At 44.8% G+C, this 19,852-nt stretch overlaps 1 protein-coding gene across 2 annotated transcripts in view; it reads left to right on the top strand.

Annotated features, from left to right (window-relative positions):
* Window positions 1–300: 300 nt before the first annotated feature.
* The window catches only part of DOK5 (docking protein 5), a 34,932-nt gene continuing 15,380 nt past the window's right edge, over window positions 301–19,852 (top strand). For both annotated transcript variants that reach the window (XM_065754594.1, XM_065754593.1), the window contains exons 1-2: window positions 301–381; window positions 16,719–16,826. In XM_065754594.1, coding sequence (XP_065610666.1) covers window positions 316–381; window positions 16,719–16,826 — 174 coding nt within the window. In that variant the 5' untranslated portion in view covers window positions 301–315. The remainder of the gene's footprint in view (window positions 382–16,718; window positions 16,827–19,852) is intronic.

Raw genomic sequence — 19,852 nt, 5'->3', positions numbered from 1 at the left:
CCGGCAAGCGCCGGGCGGGCACATCACCGCATCTCCGACACAAGGGACAAATCTCAGCATTCCGCTCCCGAGAAACCAATTTGACGGCGGGGCTCGGAAAAGGAGCGAGGGAGGATGCGGGGCGGGAGCTGCCGCAGCCCTGCCCCCCCCCCGGCCCTGCCCCCAGCCCTACCCCCCACCCCCCAGCCCTGCCCGCCGCGGGGCCGGAGCGCTCGGTGGGGCGGAGCGGCTCTCTCGGAGGTCTGCTGCTGTGCCGGTAAGGGCTGCCCGAGCTGCCCCGGCCCCATCGGCTGCCTCCGACTTTCCCGATCAAGGATGGCCTCTAATTTCAACGACATCGTGAAGCAGGGCTACGTGCGCATCCGGAGCAGGCGGCTGGGGGTGAGTGCTGGTCCCCTCCCGGCGGCACCTGCCTTGGGGATTTTCTTCTTTCTTTTTCTTTCTTTCTTTCTCTCTCTCTCTTTTTTTTTTTTTTTTCTTTTCGTGTGATTGTCTTTGTCTTGTTTGTGCAAACTGCGCTCTCCGAATATCTCCGCGGAGGAGGCGGAAATCTACGGGGAGATGAATCAAGGCATCTTAAACGCACACATCCACGCGTCGCGTACGTGCTCGTATGCAGCCGTGTGTGCTTTTAGCGTTCCTCTCCCGGTGGGTGTGCTGCTGCCGAGGTGCCCATACCCGGAGCGGGGCACCCGCCCGCCGCCAACTTCGGGCCGGGGCCGCGGGCGGAGGGAGCACTGAGCCCCGGGGAGGGGCAGAGGGATGGTCGGGAATGGGCTGCAGGTGTCCTCGGGAACTGGGAGTGCGGGGGAGCTCCGGGCCGGGGGGGCCGTGGCTTTGCCTTGCGGTCTGCAGCTGCTGGAAGTCTCGGTGTTCCTGGGTTGTAATAAATCGGGGTTTTAAGCTCCGCGTGGGGCGGGTGGAGTCGTTGCCGGTACCTTTCAGGGCTTTAAATTTTACCGCGTGAGAGCGTGGCGAAATGAAAAATCTCCAAACCCTCATTCCTCCTTTCTTTCCTGATTTCATTTTAAACTTGGGAGTCTGTTCTTGAGCTTCCACCACGCGCTCCTGGTTTCGGCGGCAGCCGCCCGATAGGCGGTACAGCATCAGGTGCCCTGCGGGTATCCATCGTGTCCCTGCACACCGGGGCTGCTCCTCCGCCCGACCTGCAGCTGCACCTCCCGCTTTGTGCCTATCAAGTGCCTTAATGGACGTATCTCAGGACAAAAAGGCGGCTTATTTCTTGTGTTTCCGACAGCTGACAATTGCCAATTGTTTGTAGCGTGAGTTTTAAGCCTAGGTTTATTATGGGGTGTGTTCCATCATTAGAAAGTTTCTGCTGATTACAAGTTAGCTTCATTCTCTTTGCATGCCCGTGTTCAATAGAACCTATGCAGCTCATCTCCCTGACTTGTTTGGGAAGTGGAAAGCTTTTTAATGTGGTCCTGCAAGCAGCTCAGAAGGGAAGATGCTGTTTTTTCTTGTACCTGTACTTCTGGGCATTGTTCATTCTTTAAGAACCATACAGTTCAGTGACAGATGGAGATCACGTCATTCTGAGAGAGCCTGTAGTAAATTTGGCAGAGTCTGCGTATGGCAGCCATCCTTCCAGCACCGAGTGTGTATTGGTATTCAGTTTGTTCCTGCATGAATAAAAAGTAACGTTAAACTTTGACACATCTTTCCCTGCTCTGACAGCGAAACCTAAAGGGAGGAGTGTGAACAGGGCACATCTACTCCGAGATGAGTAGAAGTCCTGTTAATGCCCTCGGCTTCCCTTTATTAAAGCTTTCCAAAGTGCTTTGAGGTGGTGGTGGTGAGAAAGTGCTCAGCATCCTCTCAGCAGGAGTACGTTTGTCACTGAAGTGCAAGAAACAGAGGAGGAAATGGAGAAAGACTCCAGAGCCCATGGAAATGGAACTAGTGTTAAGTGTTTTCTTTGACAAGACAACCACTTTATTTGATGTAATTTCTTCTTATTCCAGTGGTTTGTGTTATATCAATGGCTGGCGGGTGTGAAATGGGTGATGGAAAAAGTGCTTTAGTGGAGTCCCAGAGTGACTGTGCTTTATGGAGTTGTTAAAACGAAGAGCCCAGAATTGTCTGTTCCAGGCTTCCCTTTGGCTCTGGGCTTGCTGTCCCAGTGGCTGTCCAGCACTGAGGGAAGGAAGCCAGTAGCTGTTAAGTGGTGTCAAGAGTCCGGAGCTGTGGACGTGAGGTGCCTGTAAGCAGCAAGTAGTTTTGTCAACAGTTGTGCTTTTTTTCTCCTTAAAGTTTTCAGTTTAAGATATTGCTCCTCTACTTACGAGCAGACATCAGAAATACAACTGCAGGCGTCCTCCTGTAACTTGTGTTTTCTGTAAGCTCCTTAAGAGTCCAGCATCCTGCTCTACAAGATCCAAGTGAAAGCGGGTACTTGGGTTAACTGTGATTAACCTGAGGTCTTCAGATACAGGACAAGGTTGTTTGCCTGAAGTAGCAAAGCACCTCGTTCAGAACAGCCCCAGTGAACCTCTCCCTGCTCCTGCTGCCTTTTCCTCCTTGATCAGCTGAGGATGTGCACAGATGGTGCAGAAGAGGGCTGAGCTGCTGCTTGGTTTTAGGGAAAGCTTCAGTTCAATATTACTTGGAGGCAAATGGGAGGTTGGCTCCTTCAGAGGAGAAGGAGCTGTGCAAACAGGTTTTTATGGGTAGCTACATTGTGGAGGGCTCTGCAGCACACAGGAGCTGGAGGTGGGAAGTGAAAAGCTGTGCCTTGACAGCATCACGAATGACAGCCCTGCTCCAGCCCTGAGCACAGCTCCTGCTAGCTGGGAAGGGGTTTGGTGCTATGTGTGCTGAGGTGTAAGGGGGAGTTACTGAAATCTGTTCAACATTATGGTGGCACAGCCACAATCAGTGCGTTGTCCTTTCAAACAGAACTCAGCTCCTGGGTTGTTCACTGTAATGCTATGGTAATTTCATCACCAAGGGAACTAAAGCAGCACTTGTATCTACAAATTACTTCAAAAAATGACTTTTCAGAATAACAGGGGTGCAAGTGCTAGATTTGTAAAGAGAGGGGTGCAGAGAAACAGCTTGCTCAAAACTGAACCTCTTAGGAAGGAAAACTGACGATTCTGAGAGGCTCTGCTTGGTAATTTCAAATCAAATGTAGGCTAATTAGTTTTGTACCTGGACCATTTGTGTGCACTTTAAATATGTAAATTTAATTTAATATTATTTAATAGAATAGTTTCCATAGTAACATTTGCATCACGTGTGTCTTCCACAGAGCCAAATATATTCAGGAGAAAGAGCGCTCTTCCCAATTCTTTCCATCCTTATAGGGAGAAAAATAATTCCCTCAGCCAATGGTCTCTCTCAGCTCTGTTATTAGCACTGACATGGAGGAGATTGTGTTCTAGGAAACTGCTGACAGTGCAAATGCACGACCTCACAGAGTTCTGTGCAACATAACAGGTCAGCTTTGTTCTGTGGGCAGCGCTTCCACCGGTGACGGGCAGACCTGTGTTTGGGGAGAGGAGATAAGACGAGATGCTCTGGCGCACTGAGTGCTTTTGCCAGCTATTACCTTTCATCTGATAAAGTGCTTTGTGTCTATTTACATGAAACACAAGTTGTTTTATGGCTCCTGAGCCTAAAAAGGCTTTTTTCTTTTTTTTTTCCATCGGTGACTGTCAATTAAGGTCTTGTTCTGTGACGTGGGTGTGCTCTTTCTTTGGGGGGATTACATTATGGGGATGCTTTCTCTCTCTATCACGGAAAAGCTAGTCCCTGTCTTCTCATTGTAAAGTGTGTGTGGTGCTTGGGAATACTCTTGGGCTTTCATTTTGGTTGAACTGGGTCAACTGAGTGCTCAGTTAATGAGTAAGACTTAGAACAGGAACAATTCTTTGAAATAAAGGACCTTTGTTACACTGATGACCTTGGCTTGTAGCTGCTGCTAGCTTGGCTTCAGCCTACTTGCTCCCTGGGAAAGTCTTCCTTGCCCCTGAGGAAGCAGGCCATGGTGCTCCAAGGACGTGGTGGTGTTAGGAACTGCTGGATGTGGCAGGTATCACACTTAGAAGGTGTACTGTTGATGAAAGCTTGCCTCCCTCAAAAGGAGGGCACTTGTTGCTCTCATGGGAGTTGCACATTTGTCCCAGAGAGCCAGGAGCACATGGTTGTGCTTTTGTTGCAGTCTGACACTTTTATTGAGCTCCCTGTTGTTACGGTTTGGCTTGTCCTTCCAGCATCCTCACTTAAATTTCAGGTTCTGGAAGCAACATTTCAGTTCGTGCAAGGGCTGCAGGGGACAGAAGCTGCCCTTGGGGTATCCCCACTGCTGCTGTCAGGGTGCAGGCAGTGGGGAGTGCAGCAATGTCCCCGAAGCAGCATCGGGCATGCTGATGGCACGGTACCAGGAGGTGCTCTCCTCCTGCATGGGACATTGGAGATGATGCTATTCCCCTTGGGAGAACCCCACGGAGCCCTCAGGCATTTGGGCTGTCCCGGCCTCGTGATGTATGGTGCACTGCTGGAGTGAGATGCCACGGGGTCAGCTGTCAGTCCCTGGATCTCCGTGTGCCAGCAGCGCACGTGGCGTGTCCCTCTGCATGAAGCGCTGAGGTAGTGCTGGTGTCTCAGGGCAACGATCACTGAACAGCAACTGCCTTGAGCTGTCTGCAGCTAAAAGTGCAATAGTGCTGAGCAAACAGAAGCACTCAGAAGAAACAGCTGAGATGTGCTGGTGGGACATGGAGATACCACTGATAAGGACTTCTCCATGGCCAGACTGCTCATCCAGCTCGGCTCAGGTCCTGAGTCTGGCTTTTGGAAGCCTTCCATCCTCTGGCTTTCTTGGAAACTGTAGACTTTCTTCCTAACAATGGGTTTTGCTGCTGCGTGTGGCTGCTCCCAGGGGGGCAGCACACCTTTCTGAGCAGTGTCTGCTGATACACATGCTACTATACCTTTTTCTCCCAAGTTTTGTCTGCTAGGAATGCATGTGACTTGTGTTTATTTTATTACAGCTTGGACTCCCAGGTTCCAGAAAGCACTGAAGGTCACATGTATCTAAAATCACAACGGAAAATATGGAAATAATTTGGGTATGAACATTAAGATGACCCATACTCTAAAAAGAGGATGCTATGTTGAAGCTAGGGCAGGCTAGGACAGCATATGCTGCTGAATGCTACACGTGCATTACTGCCACGTGACAGGAGTATTTAAAACAGTCCTCACAATTTGTGGCTTGTTGGGAAAGCCTTACGAAGTGTTTATCTTCCTAGAACATATACCACTGCTAACTAGATGCGTTGGAGGTTTATCACCCGGAAAAACAATCTGCACACTGACTTTCAAAATTGGCTGTTTCTGGAGAAATTCCGACGTATTTCATGGCTGCCACGATGTTGTGGTGGTATTTCCTGCGTGTGGAGGTCTGGGAGCCAGCTCTGCAGTTTGTGTTGCTATCACATTATTACAGACTACTGAAAACGCTCGTCTGGGAGGATCCATTGACTTTAATGGAGCTGTGCAAACAGCTAAGTATCTGTTCCTAAAAAATGCACCTCTCCAGAGAGGCATCTTCTGTGTCTACCAGTGAATAAATGGAGAGGAAGGGAGAGGAGTATAGTGGATTTTTTTAACCTCGCAGTGTGTTTCTTGTACCTCAGTCTGGCAGAGAAGCACTGCTCAGTGCAGTGTCCTGTCTCAGAGGTATCCTCGCTTTGCACTGACCAGGCACAGCTCAGAGCAATTCTTGCAGCCATATCTGATGAGCAACACTTGTAATTAGATCCTCAGCCTGCTCCTGGGGCTGTGTGTAACTCCATCTGCTGGAGGCACCTCCTTGCCATGCGTGGCATGGTCAGCTTCCAGCAGTGGGACCCCATGGAAACCTGGGCCAGAGCCAGGACAAAGATCAGCACAGCAGCTTCACTGCGTTTTTTAGCAGCTCAAATCTCAAAGTACAGTTCTGACAAACTTCTCTGTGGAAGTTTCTCGAGGAAGCTGGGAGCAGCCAGCATCTCACAGGGCTTCGGTCATGGCAAGTGTGGGTTGGCCACAGCTGGTGTGCTCCTGCTGTCCTGTCCAGAGCTTTCCTCTTGCTGTCCTGCCGTGGGAACAGATGTGTGGCCTCGGTGTCCTCAAACATGCTTGGTGGGACTGCATAACTGCAGCCTTCTAATCCACTTGGGTGTGGATAAATGATTTCTCATCATGATGGTGACCTTGGGCAACTGGTGATGTTGTTGCTGGGTAGGACCTGCCTTCCAGGAGGGGGAGGGAGGAAGAAAATCAGAAGTTGTGCTTCTGAAGGCAGTGGTGTGGATGGCATTGATCTCAGTGGTGCAAGGATTTTGTTAACACGGCAGAAAGCGTTGGTGTGAGTGCTGTCTGAACACTCTTTAGTGGTCACCTAAACCAGTTTAACCAAATTCAATGAAGTCCTAATGGCAGAGAAGCTGGGGAAGTAAAACGTAGTGAAACTGTAACAGGCTTTAATGAAATATGTGATCCCTGGAAATAGCATTAACCTTATCCAGACAGAAATGAGACCTGTGTGCCACTGCTTTGCTCATGGCTCTGACTGTCCATAAACTCTTGAGCACATCAGTGCAAAGGAATATGATAGAAGCAAGTTCTCCCAGTGCAGAACTAGGGCTCTCGTGGCCAGCCCCACGATAGGAACTTGTAATAATTTCATCTTTAGGAGGGCAGAGAAGGGAGATGGCTTCCTCACAGCTTTGTGTCTAGTTTCCTGCTTCTGGGACATAGTTACTTAATAGCAAGCAATTTGTACTGTGGTTTTTCTGGGCTGGTTTGAAAACTCTGGGAAAAATAGTTCTTAGGTTTCTGGACTGCCGCTCACCGTAATAAATGCTTTATTTTCAATATTAGACACTTCTATTAATATTTGAAAAAGATCAGCAAAAAAATTCACCTAAAATCAGGAGAGAGCTTTTATCTTTTGTCTAGGTGAGTAGTGCCTGAGAAATTAGATGTCGTATAGTGGCCATGTGCTAGGGGGGAAATGCAACAGATTTGTGCTGTTGTGCAAAAGAAACCCATGCACCCAACAGCCTGCGGACTGCAGTCTTCATCTGTATGGTGCTAATGCTTACAGCACGTGCTGCAGGACTGCAACAGGAGAACTTCTGATCGACGCTTAGAAGTTTGGAGAAACCTCATACAAAAGTTTTGTGCTTTCTATTTCTGAAACAATTTTATCTGCAGCTGAAACGTTCAGTTTTCAGAAGCTGGAAAGAAACGGAGCTTTCGGTGTTGTCGTGTCTCGATTTTAATGACACTGATTTCTGTGGGAACTTCAGTGGGGTCGGTGCTGAACGTGGAAGATGACATGTACTTTCTGCAAGTTCTGCATAGCGGTGTTTCTGTGAAACCCTGTGGGAGGAGAGGTGGGACGGGGAGAGGCAATCTGCAGGACTGGAACCATATGGCTCAGAGACTGGTGCTTGGGTAGGTGTGCCAGGGAGTTAGCACGGGGGTTCAGAACAGGAGCTGTGAAAACTGGGAACCAGAGCCATAGGGGAGTAGCAGAGGGCAGGAGAAGGAAAAGTTTTCTGCCTGTATCTATCCGTGTTTGAAGCAGCTTTAGTGATCAAACTCCAGCAGTCACCTCTATAGCTCCTTTCAGTCTGGAAGTACTGAGGCAGAATAAAATGAACAGATTTCAAATGCACCAACTTCAATGTGCAAGATATTAAGCTTGTTGGATTCATATTTTTAGCAAACTCTTAAATAAGGTGTTGGAACATATTCACAGATCCAATTTCTTGCTTGGAACTTGTCGGTGGTGGCAGGGATAGGATCCAGGACGCTGCTAGGAAAGTGTGAGCTGCTGCCCTCGAGCTGGAAGGGGAGGAGGACTGGCAGACACAGTGCAGTGCTGCCTGCCTGCAGACCTTAGGCCTGCAGCCCAGGAGCAGTCCCTTTTGGTTTGGGGGACTGGAGCACCTCCTTTATGAGGAAGGCTGAGAGAGCTGGGGATGTTCAGTCTGGAGAAGAGAAGGCTGGGAGGGATCTTATTGATGCTTATCAGTATCTAAAGGACAGGTGTCAAGGGATGGGATCGAGGTCTTTCTGTGGTGTGCAGTGACAGGGCAAGGGGCAATGGGCTCAAAATGAGCATGAAGGAAAATTTTACTGTGAGGGTAACAGAGCACTGGAACAGCTGCCCAGAGATTGTGGAGTTTCCTTCGCTGGAGATACTCAGAACACACCTGGTGCTTTCCTGTGCATCCTACAGCAGGGATCTGCTTTAGAAGGAGTTGGACTCTGGTCTCCAGAGGTCTCCTTCAATCCCTCTGATTACGTTAAGCACTTTTCTTGTGCTTTCCAGCATATGTTTTTCACTAAGTAACCTTCCCTGTCATTCATTGGAAGGTAGCCTTAGGTTTTTAGCAAAACAAAGAGGCTTCAAACTTGCCATTTTCCATAAACTGAGATAAGTGGTGAACAGTGGGCTCTTCCCCATTTGCTGTCTTGTTCTGAAGATGAAGCTCTTACTTTAACAAATCTAATGCAGACGTGAGCACAGTGCCCTTGTTTGTCTGCTTTTATCTCAAACAATTCCCCCAGCTTTTCCCAGCTGTTTCCCCTGTTCTGTATCCTCACCATTTGCTCTTTTGTTGCTAGACTGCATGTCTTCTGGAGGTGATTGTGTTAACGTCATTGCACACAAAGGGTATGCCAACAACAATGGTAGACACAGTGACAGGAAGGTAAAACCCCTTTACAAACAGGGGAAGCTCAGTCTTTCCTGATTTCATTGCCTTTTCATCATCAGCCCATTACAGCAGGAGGGCTCCTCTGCTGTGGGTATGGGTGTTACTCTGAAGTTGCATCTGCGATAAATAAACGTTTTGCAGTGTTTGTGGAGGCCCTTGAAAGAGAGCAACAGATGTAAGGTCTGCACCTGGGGCTGACATCTTAATGGGATGTTTCTGTAGCTCCAGGTATGCTGTGGAAGTTGATGGAATATTTCTATTATCTTCTTTTCTGACTTCAAGTGCTGTCAGAAATACCATTGGAAGTTCAAGTGAGTAGAACAGAGTGGGTTTTTTTTCACCTTTTCTTCTACTGAGAATAATGTAACTTTTCAATTCAGAGTGTCACCACGGTGAAATCTATGATATTTCCTCCTGGTAACATTAAAGCAGTTCCTTTCCTTACCAAGGAACGTTTGCCTGGGGAACTCGTGATGTTGTGTGGTCAGCAAAGGAGAACTGCCCTCAATGCTGTCCCTAGTGGCTGTGCTGCAATGAGGAGCGTTAGCTGATGCTGCTGGATTTGCTCATACTGCTGCGTGGCACTCTCTTGGCACAGGGCTTATGGTGATCAGCTTATAGAGCCGATCTGACCTCCCGAGAGGTTGGGGGAATGAACCCCCACTGTGGTGAATGAAGAGTGTGAAACTCTATTTCATCTTGGGACTGTACAGGGGACCTTTAGGCTGAGTCGAGTGTGGAGGATGCAGAGTGGGATGGGAGGAGATGCACAGTTTGTTACAGCAAACCTGCAATGCTTCCTGAAGCTTACAGATAAATTAATTGATGAATGGCAAAGAATGACAGCAGGCCAGAAATGGCCAGTTCTTGCTAGTTAGGGACTTGCAGGGCATTTGTCATCCTTGGCTGTCCAAGCAGCACATAGCAAGCCTCATTAACTCCATTTCCAGGTGGGCAGGTGGCAACAGGTACAGCTGAATTGCTTGAGTCACTCACTGATGTCTGGAAAATTAAAGCCCTTCTCTCATGTCTGGCTTTGGGGTGTTGGCAGCTCACTGTTGAAGAACATAACCTTCTGAGGTAAAGGCTGGATTTGTGTGCACCTTCAGTATTTCTTCTCTCATTTTGTGCCATCTTCAAATTGCAAGTCCAGCTGTGAAATGCAGCTCCCACAAATGATGAGTGATGTGGGAGGCTGAAGCAAAGCCCGCTGCTGGGAGTTCGTGAGTGAGTACAGTACAGTTCACCTCCAAAAATGGAATGAGTTCCTCCTGTGCCTTCTGAACAGTGGAGCTCAGGAGAGCATCCACCTAGCACTGCTTTAGCAGGAGCATGTGTACTGATTACAGCTTTGGGTACTTTGTAGCCTCTTTGCATCTGATGTACTAATTAGTGAGCTTCATGATCTGTTAATGAGCTATATCAATGCTATTTCCCCCTGTATTCTGTGTAATTAAAGTAACCAAGCTGGATAGCAGGGTGGGGGGGAGGGATAGAAATTACAAACTAGAATTCAATGCAGCAATTTCAAGTTATTAAGCAGTTGTCTAATTCTGAGACCATACTAAATGGTGTTAATTCACTGGGCTGTGCTGATGGCCTGACCCAGTAGGGTGGACCATCCAGCTTTTTCTCCCTTCAGTAGTTACAGTCCTAGGCTGATTTTTTTATCTGCCTAGTTTCATGCCTAGAATTAACCTTGCTTACTTACAAACCTTAGCAGATGATCACAGACCTGACGTCTCAGTAGATATTTTATATCAGGACAGATATCACTCCTCTGCTTTGATTTGTGCACAGGTCTTAGAGCCAGTTCTGGCCAGTGCTGGAGCTGGACCTTGTATCTTCAAGGAAAAAACTTTGCAGTACTGAGCAATATTGTGCAGAGGGACAAGATTACTATTTCAATCCCTGTTAGCAACTGTGGATGAATTCCTACTGTAAAATATTTTTTGAAGATGCATACTCAGTGTAAAGGAGTGAAATTTATCTCTAGAAATGTGTTTCTCAAGGGAAGGAGAAATCTAGATTGTTTTCTTTCATCTCCCAGAGAGCATTGCTTGATGTAAGCCAACTTTGATTTATGCAGTCATTATAACCTGATCACAATGAATAATGCAATATAGCTTACTCATAACACACTAACGTTAAATAGGTACTCTGGGAATGGGAAACTGTCCTGTTGCCAAGTACAGCTATATCTTTACAGACAATGTGATCAATTTTACTGCTTATTTTACAAAGCCAGTGAACCAGTCCGTGTCTCCCTGTGGTATTTAGGTCATGCTAAGCACGCTTCAGCACAAGTTAGGTATGTTTACAGCTCTGCGGTTCTTTCTAGTAATCCATCTATTTAAATACAGGAATTAAGATCCATTCTCTTCATACTACCTGGCTAATTTTGTGTGATCAACTCTCCGTCACAAGGATCTTTAATCTAGAATTCAGTCTTCCTGAGACTCTCTGATAAAGTTGATCCAAGATGCTCAGGTGGTTTTTCCATTTGCAGCAGGAGGTGCTTTAGTGGGCAAGCTTTCTACTGCTCTTGGATAATGTGACAGCAATGTTTTGTCCTATAAAAGCATTCAGGAAATACAGTGATAAACTTGTTTTTGTGCTGTTGCATTCGCCAGATTCTCTATTTCTGCAGGCTGTCGGTCATAAAAGACATATTCCTAGCAATAGCCCAGGCTTTCTGGTAGTCATCTCAAGCTGCATGATAGCACTTTCATCTACTGCTTGTAAAAAAGCTGTTTGTGTTTATCTGACAGCAAGTTCAATGTCCTGATAAATGCAGCTCATTGGAATTCTTTGATTTAGGGCAGAGCAGAAAAACGCAACACAGGAATAAAATAGGGTAGCTTTCCCCAGAGGGAACTTCTTGTTTGCCAAGGAGAGATTTGCCAGATGAGACTTTGTACTGCTGACTCCCTCTTAAATAACAAATAAAGGGTGGGATCGTCTGCTCCAAAGGAAAATACTCTTGCTTTGCTGTAGTGTATTGGATGACAACGATGAAAGAATCTTGATTGTTTTAGTTTCAAATCCCCCTGCCCCAAGGTAAGAAAAACAACCAAATAGTTAGAAACCCTGGGGAAGGCTTTTTCCAGAAACTTCTAATAATCTGTTGCTGAGCGAAGTGTTGAGGTGTGGCATGAAGTTACTTTGGACCCAAACGTACACTTCAGTTGCCAAATTCAGAGGTTTGTTCCCTCTAGAGTAGTTTATTTTTCATGAAGAACTGCCATTTTAGGAACTCAAAGCCCTAGCTCCACTCCTGTCTTTTCTGCTTGCTTTGGAGGCGGTGAGGTGATGCTCCCACCTTCTCAGCCATTCCCAGGACAGAGCAGGCTTTGGGCCATCACGTAGCACAGAGATCCTCTGGTTTCAGTTCCCATTTCTGCATGAGTGTGTTCTCAAACCCTGAAATCAAGAAAGTCGAGGCATTTTTCCACCATGCTCGGCCAGATGCTGACCCTGTCCAGCTGAGGTTACCAGCACCTGTGCCTCGTGGTGCATTCAACAGCAGGAGTGTGGGGCTGGCTGGGCAGTCCTGCCTGGTCCCAGGGCACGGCTCTGAGGGGCAGGAATCCAGATACTCAGATTGCATCGTTCCTTTGAAGTCACTCCTTGACTTTGGTTGTGGTAATGATTTATGTCAGCTGATCCTTAGAGCCAGAAATAGCACTGATTTGCCATGACCTTGGGTGTGCATGTTAGATCATCTGCCTGGGTTTCAGATGATCTGCTTCACGGACAGCCATGTTATTTCCCTCCAGTTTCATGTTCTTGGCTGCTGGAAGCTGTAATTTTTCAAGACCATAGGAAGTAGATGATAATTTTTCTACTTGAATTAAACTTCAGGTTAGGCATCTTGGAAGATCTTGCAGGGAGAGCTTTAGGAGTTTTAGGTGTTACGCAAATGACAGCTCTTACTGTTCTCTCTCATCACATCAGTTCCTGATTTGCTGCTTGGATTATCTAATCACTGTCAGTGCAAGTGTTTGGGGTGGAAGTAATTAGAGCAGTCCTTCCAACTAATTCCTATTCATGTAGTAGTAGTGTAAATGTTGATTTGAGGGATAAGTGAGCTAAGTATTCATGCTGAATAGGCACCTGGGAGCTTCTGGGGCTGCTGCTTGTAGCAAAACAGCTCCAACAGCGTAAACAGTTCACGTACTGTTGTCCACGTGAAGAAATGCTGACAAGCCTCAGACACATACTCGATCACGATGGCATCAAAGACCTAATTACTCTCTCTGTATGTGCTCCTAACAGGGTCTGTGATTAGCTCTCTGTCTTGGGCCCATCACCAACTCTTCTGTGCACTGACTGCCTTGAAGGGCTTTCAGTGCTCTGTTATTGCTTCGAGGTTGGGTTCGTGCAGCTTCTGCTCAGTTAAGGTGGTGCTGGGTGTCCCACTGCAAATTATTCATGCCATGGGATCACTGGAATGGTGCTGTGATAACAGATACCTATTGCTGATGGCAGTTATCTCAGTATTGCATTTTTGAAAGTGCTAAGCAAGTTTTAAGAGAGAGGCTGTATCTTCTTTTTGAGTTATACGTAAGCTGGCAGGCAAGAGTTAACCACAGCACCGATGATGTTAATGGGCTTCTGAACTATATATTCAACAAAAAAAGTTCTGCATCACCTCTAACAGAATGAAAATATTTTATACCACTTTAATTACTATTGCAGCCCAGTGTATAAATCTTATTTTCCTGCTGTCTCTAAATGCTTGAAGTTGTCCCACTGTTTCCCACACCACCCAGTAATGGTGGCTGTTCTGTTGCTGGGAACACCAACCATGTTCCAGTGAGGGATGAGTTGCATCAGTGTCACTGGTGCAGAGAAGGCCTAACACGGGCTGTTAATGTTTCTAGGGTTTCTGTAGTTGTATGGTTTTAGAGAACTGAAAACTCTTCTCATAAGACTTAAACATCTTTTCTATTAATTTAACATCCAGGAACCCTGATGGTGCAACCAGATTGCACAGTCAGCTAGTACAAACATACAATTAAATTTTGCAGTCTGGAAGGAGGCAGTTGTATGACAGATGAGTAATGGCAATTCGTTAGACTGCTTAGATAACATGCAGGAGAACTGAGGATTCCTGGTTACAGCCTATGCCTGAGAAGTGCAGGCAATGTTCCAGCTGGTGTAGAGCTAGCTTTATAAGCAATACTTCATTGTTCACAAGCATTTGTAGTACAAGTGTAACTTGGGATAAGACCCAGTAGTAATGGTGTTAACGAGGTGATGGAGTCTGTGCAGTTACACAAATGGTTTGTTAATTTACTGGTACAACTAACTAATTGCAATTCAGTACTTATGAGATTAAATCTTGGCTGCAAGCTAAACTGGTCCCCGGTTCTTTGGGGAATAACTCTTCTGGTGAGAATGCTGCCATTAGATGCAAAAAGAGGCTTTTTTCTGTGAGCTACGTTATGAATAGTAGAGGATAAATAGGAGAGAGGTGGGGCTCAGCCATGTTCATGCAGTCAAGCACAGCCTTAAGTGCTTTTCCTAATCCAGGACCAAAGCAAGCAGTGTAGTGCCTTAACCTGGCAGGACAGAACACAGACACTCTGGCCTTACTTGAGCTCAGAGATGCCAAAGGAGGGGAGAGCTGAAGCAGAAAGAGGATGAAGTTCAGAGAGGGAAACTTTGTGCCCTGATTTTCCGCCATTTCACTCAAATTAGCATAATGAATGCCATTTCTTTTTCATAGGCATAGTTACTTGGGTTGGCATGACTTTGTCCTGAAGGCAGTGATGTATTGCATTGTGTTAGAGAACTGCTGTACTGTGTGAGCAGAAGCAAAACAAAAGCTGACTATTTCTTTTTGATGCTGATTTGGCTCCTTTGCTTGCATGTAACAAGTGGTTGTGGTTTTTGTTTTTTTTTTTAAATTTGCTTGATTTTTTTTTTTTTTTTTGCCAGCTTTTTTTCCCTGATTCTGTTCTAAATCCAGAAGAAATTAGTCTGGGTTGTTGTTGAGCTACAGTAACCAATTCCAGCAGCACCAATCTACAACCACCTCCCATGCTTGTGTGGAGTTGATTGCTAATGATACTTAACGTTCCCAGTGGCATTTGGAAGGTTCCACTCTTGCCCCATGGCAGGCTGAAGCTTGCTTTCCTTATTTATTTTTTATAGAGGGTTGTTCTTATTTGGACCATACTCTGTGCTACTGAGCTTACTATCCACAGCTTTGAGATGCTTGCTGACCCAAATAGGTGCTCCTGAGTTGCAAATGGTCTTAGTAGGGCTTTGTTATCATGTTGTTGTTATTGTCTTCGTGTTTGTGTAGTGACAAATGAATCACTGATGGATTCTGTTCACTTCTGTGGTCTTCCAAGCACTAAAGTTCAAACCCGTAGGTTTCTGGAAAATGAAAGATCTGAATATTCCAACTTTTGAAGATCTTTGTAGACAGTTTGGGAAGCTTTTCTTAGCAGATGTGATGAGGTTTTCTGGGCTCAAGAAAGATCACTGGAAGACACACGCAGAAAATACCTTCTAGTAAAAGTGGGTGCTTATTTGGATGGCTTTTTTGGTGGTAAGCTCTTACTTTGATCAGTGTCAAGCAATTACTGAACAATTCAGTTCGAACCCTTGCATTAAACTAAACATGTTGACTAGCCAATAATGTGGAGAACTGGAAGGAATGCTTGATAGGTTCAGCTGGTGCCTGGCATCAGAGCAGCCTGCTCATATGCTAAGTGCAGCCAAGTGGACAAAGAGTGGGTGTCCACATGCAAAGCAGAATAATAAAGCTGGGGAGAATAATATGATTCCCTGAGCAGCTAAAAGACAGTTGGAAGAATAGACATCTAGTCAGCTCAATCATTTTCCTGCACAGAAAGAGTTATGGCTACTTAGTTGTGGCAGCTTTTCACAGGCATCATTGCTTTGTGCAAAATACGTTGGTTTAGAAACCCATCAAGAGGTCCAGGGGTAGAGCTGTCCTGTCTGGTTGCTTGTTGGGCACTGGCTTGGTGGGAGGCAGTGAGATGTTCTGAGGGGTCTCGTCACAGATCAGTCCATTTGTGCTTCCCTGAAGCTCTGCCAGAGCTGTGCACTACTTGATAATGGCTGATAGGAATTTTTCTTTGAAATCACACTACTTTTAGTGGCAGTTTTGTTTTATTTCTATCTTACCAGGTGTTACTTTTGAATTACTGATTAAATGTAGGCTGTGAACAGTTGGCAAGGCTTAATTTTTTTTTATCCTCTGCGCAGACAGTATGTTTTCTAAGTTTTGAATGTAATAAGATGATAGGAAGTATAGCAGAGTTGAAAACTAGGTGGGAAGACTGCGAGAAAGGGGACAGAAGTTTGATAAATGAATTGGCAGAACACTGCAAGTGTGGAGAGGTGTTTCTTCAGTCACTCTGTGCAGACAGAATCTCGTCTGAGTGACTTGAATTTAAATGTTTGGACAGTTCTCAGAATCCTGGATTCTGCCATTAAATGATCTGTCCAGTCATTCAGTTACCCAGTAATTGAGTTCCTTTTCCCTGTGTATCCACACTTATTCTTTTACATAGTATATGCACATGCAGCTTTGCCAATTTACTCACCTGATGGAATTTCATTCCTTGTCTGCTCAAGCTCTGTGTCTGTCTTAAGTGTACAAGACGAACAAATAATGAATTAACGCTGAAAAGTGTGTCACTTCATTTTGAGAAAGCTGTTCCCTGTGTGTACAAGCATGATGGCTGCAGCTTCCTTGCTTAGCACGCTTCATGCAAGCATCCTGTCTTTGTAAGAATTTATGACTGTATGGTAATCCAAAAGAAATATGATGTGAGTGTCCATTAGCTTGATCTTCATTTTTGTCTGAGCTGCTGAGAGCCGTTAATTGTAACTCCAGAGCAGAATTTGTTTTATGAGTCTAACTTCCATGCGAATGTTAGTGATTTAGAAGTCATTGGAGATGCCAAGTTTATTCTCTTGTGTTTCTAGATTTACCAGAGATGCTGGTTAGTATTCAAAAAGGCTTCAAGCAAAGGGCCAAAGAGGCTGGAGAAATTCTCAGATGAACGAGCTGCTTACTTTAGATGCTATCACAAGGTAAGGCCTGATTACATGCTCGTTTACCAGACTTGTTTTACGTACAGTTGGGAATAAAATCTGAAGTTGTCACGTATTAATTAGTCTGAAAACTCGAACTTTAATTTTCTACAATCAAGATCCAAAACCCATTTGTATGTTCCTTCAGTAAAGGAAGGGGGCTGGGTGGGGCCTTGAGCAACCTGGACTACTGGGAGGTGTCCTTGTCCATGACAGGATGTTGGAACAACATGATCTGTTAAGACCCTTCCATCCCAAACCGTTCTATGATCGATTCTGTGATTCAGTGAAAGCAGGGAAAAACTAAAGGATCACTTTCCTGTAGCAAACATCTTGCTAAGCTCATGGAAAATGTCTGGGTTTTTTTTGAGAATAAGTCCTTTTGTGTCCTCAGCTCAGACATTTCTCTCTTATTTTAAGATTTGAAATACTTCAGAAGGAACAACAACTCTTTTTCTAATGCAGTAATGAACATCCAGAGTAACATGTGAGATCAGAAAGTTGGGTACCTGACGGCTTGGGTCGTGTATGTGTGGGAAGGCACTCGACAGCTACAGAAATGATGGGCAATGTGCAAATCTTTCTTGCAGCAGTGAAGTGAAAACCTTTGCTAAATTCACTGATATAAAAAGATCGTAGCTTTCCCTAATCATTTCTCCGGAGTTCTGTGCACATTTCATAGTCATCTGAGAATTTACATGTGTAATTCTCCTGGGCATGGAGATGAAAATGAGAAACCCTTTAATTTATAATCATTGTTGGCAAAAGCTTAATATATTAGAAGATTAGGATTTATGTGCATAAATTGCGGGGAGTCAGCGAGCACAGCTCAGCTCGAGGCTGATCTGCATTTATTCTCTTTGACGTACGTTTAGGAGGAAATCTTGAGGGAATACTGAATCTGAATTCAGACTTGTCACTCTACATGCCGTATAATTTGTAACTGATTGATTATAGAACCTGTGGCTATTTCTAGTAAGTCATGCCCATAAATACTCCATCCAAATTTTGATTAAGGAGCTTTCAAAAGTAATGAGCAGTGTGTTTTTCACTCGGTACATGCGAGGATAGCACAGTGTGTAGAAGACAATGTTCAGCTTTCTGTGAAACATCACATTGATAGCAGTGTGGCTCTGTCAATCACTGATGCAAATGTGTATTTCTTCGGTTGTACCGAGTTCAGATTAGGTAATAGATGTGAAATCCAAAAGGAATCTGAATGAGGTTGGATTTCTTTTCTTTCAAGAGAAACGGAGGCTGTCCTCTAGGTCTAGAGCCATCAGCTATACAGATTGATCGGCCCCGCTCGTTTATAACAAGCCTTACCTGAAAGGAAGCTAATGAATATTAAATAGTGTTTACTGGCTAAAATATGTGAACTTACAAAGAGCACAGTGGCTTAAAATGGCTTTGTTCTTTTAAAAAGGCTTTGTAAATGTGTGAAATTCAAAGGTGGGGAATGATGCAACTTCCAGCAGGGTTAGCTGTGAGGTGTTCAAAGAGAATGTGCTACTGCTGCTCTGTGCTGTACTGTAGTTGAACTAATTCTTGTAAAAACAAAAAACAAACAAGAACATAATTAAATGAAAACTAAAAGAAAAAAATGTTAATACGGCAGTCCTAGACCAGCACTTTTTCTCACCTGTGTTTATCTGTCATATTGATGTGCTTTTGGCATAGTCTGTGGGTTCCTGTGGGTGGTAATAATCAGCTAGCTTGGCTTAATGGCTATATTTTAGAATGAAGAGCGTGCATTCATTGGTCCAAGTGGTTTGGACATTCACCTCTTGGCCTACTTTACTCTGTGCTTCTCAGGATCTCCCATATGTGCTTTTGAAGAAATGATATGTGCGCAGGATAGAACAACTATTTTTATGTAAAACATGCAAATCACTATAGTTTAAGTGCATCTGCATAAATTTCTCATTAAATGTGATCTAAAGGATCCAGATGTGCAGTTAGTTGGCAAAGTCAGTGGCTAGGGAAGTTTAAAGCAACAAAAGAAATAATACTTCTGTATAATATTGACCTTTAAATACTATTTTAATCTCAAACTTTTTTTTTTTTAACATGAAAAGGTTAAAGTGCACTTTTCACTGCAGTTCATCTGAGAACAGGCATGTGTAACTTAGGAAGTGAACAGAGAAAATTACCATCTTAATTTGGGTCCACAACGGAGAGAAAATAATCAGGATCCAGGGTGCAAAATCTGAGCAGAGAATTGCCTTTCAGGTAATGGTTTGGTTTTCATTGGGGAAATAAAAGGAATTATCCACAAATTAGCATATGCTTTAGCAAGGTGATCTTGAAGGAGTGAAGAAATTCTTGTTTCTCCATGTGATTTTGGACTTCACGACGTACCAGAACAGTCTTTAATATCCCATCACAAAACCAACTAATTACATACTGCTAAGAGGACTATAGCAATTCCTCGAGGGAATCTAAGTTTTTATCCAGTTGTATTAATCTTGCCTTGAAACAGCAGAAGCAATTTAAGTAGTCTGTCTAGTTATGGAATAATCCAGTAGGAAAATTGAATTGTGTCATTTGTAATTGTTTTCCAGGCTTGCTCATGCAAAACCGTACCGGTACCAAATTAAACATTTAAAGTAAGACCACTCTGCTTATAACTGACTGTTAAACATTTATTTTAATGAATACTATTACTTAACTGTGAATGAAATGTCTGCTTTGAGGCTTTCAAAGAATTAAAGCACCTTGCTGGGGAGTTCTGGTGCCTTTGTCATGCACTTATACATGTGTACCAGCAAATCTTGTGTCATGAATGGAGCTGGGCTGGGATGACTGTCCTGTATTTACCAGTGAATATCCCCTGGTGGGTCTGGGAAGCATTCTGCCCGCAGTTCTCTGCTGGATGAGTTTCCAGGCAGCTGAGACAGAAGCATAAAATCCATAATTAAGATTGAAACAAAAGATACCTTTAAACAACTGAGTGTGGCCGTGGTGTAGGCAATAAATGTGATCCCCTGTGTTCTGTTCTGAAAGCCTCCCCATATTTGAGAATT

Source organism: Cyrtonyx montezumae, unplaced genomic scaffold (genome assembly GCF_038088225.1).
Source record: "Cyrtonyx montezumae isolate F1298 unplaced genomic scaffold, pur_monq_1.0 scaffold_9, whole genome shotgun sequence".
NCBI classification, from domain to species: domain Eukaryota; kingdom Metazoa; phylum Chordata; class Aves; order Galliformes; family Odontophoridae; genus Cyrtonyx; species Cyrtonyx montezumae.
The sequence above is the reverse complement of the archived record's forward strand: the minus strand, read 5'-3'. Positions and strand labels throughout refer to the sequence as shown.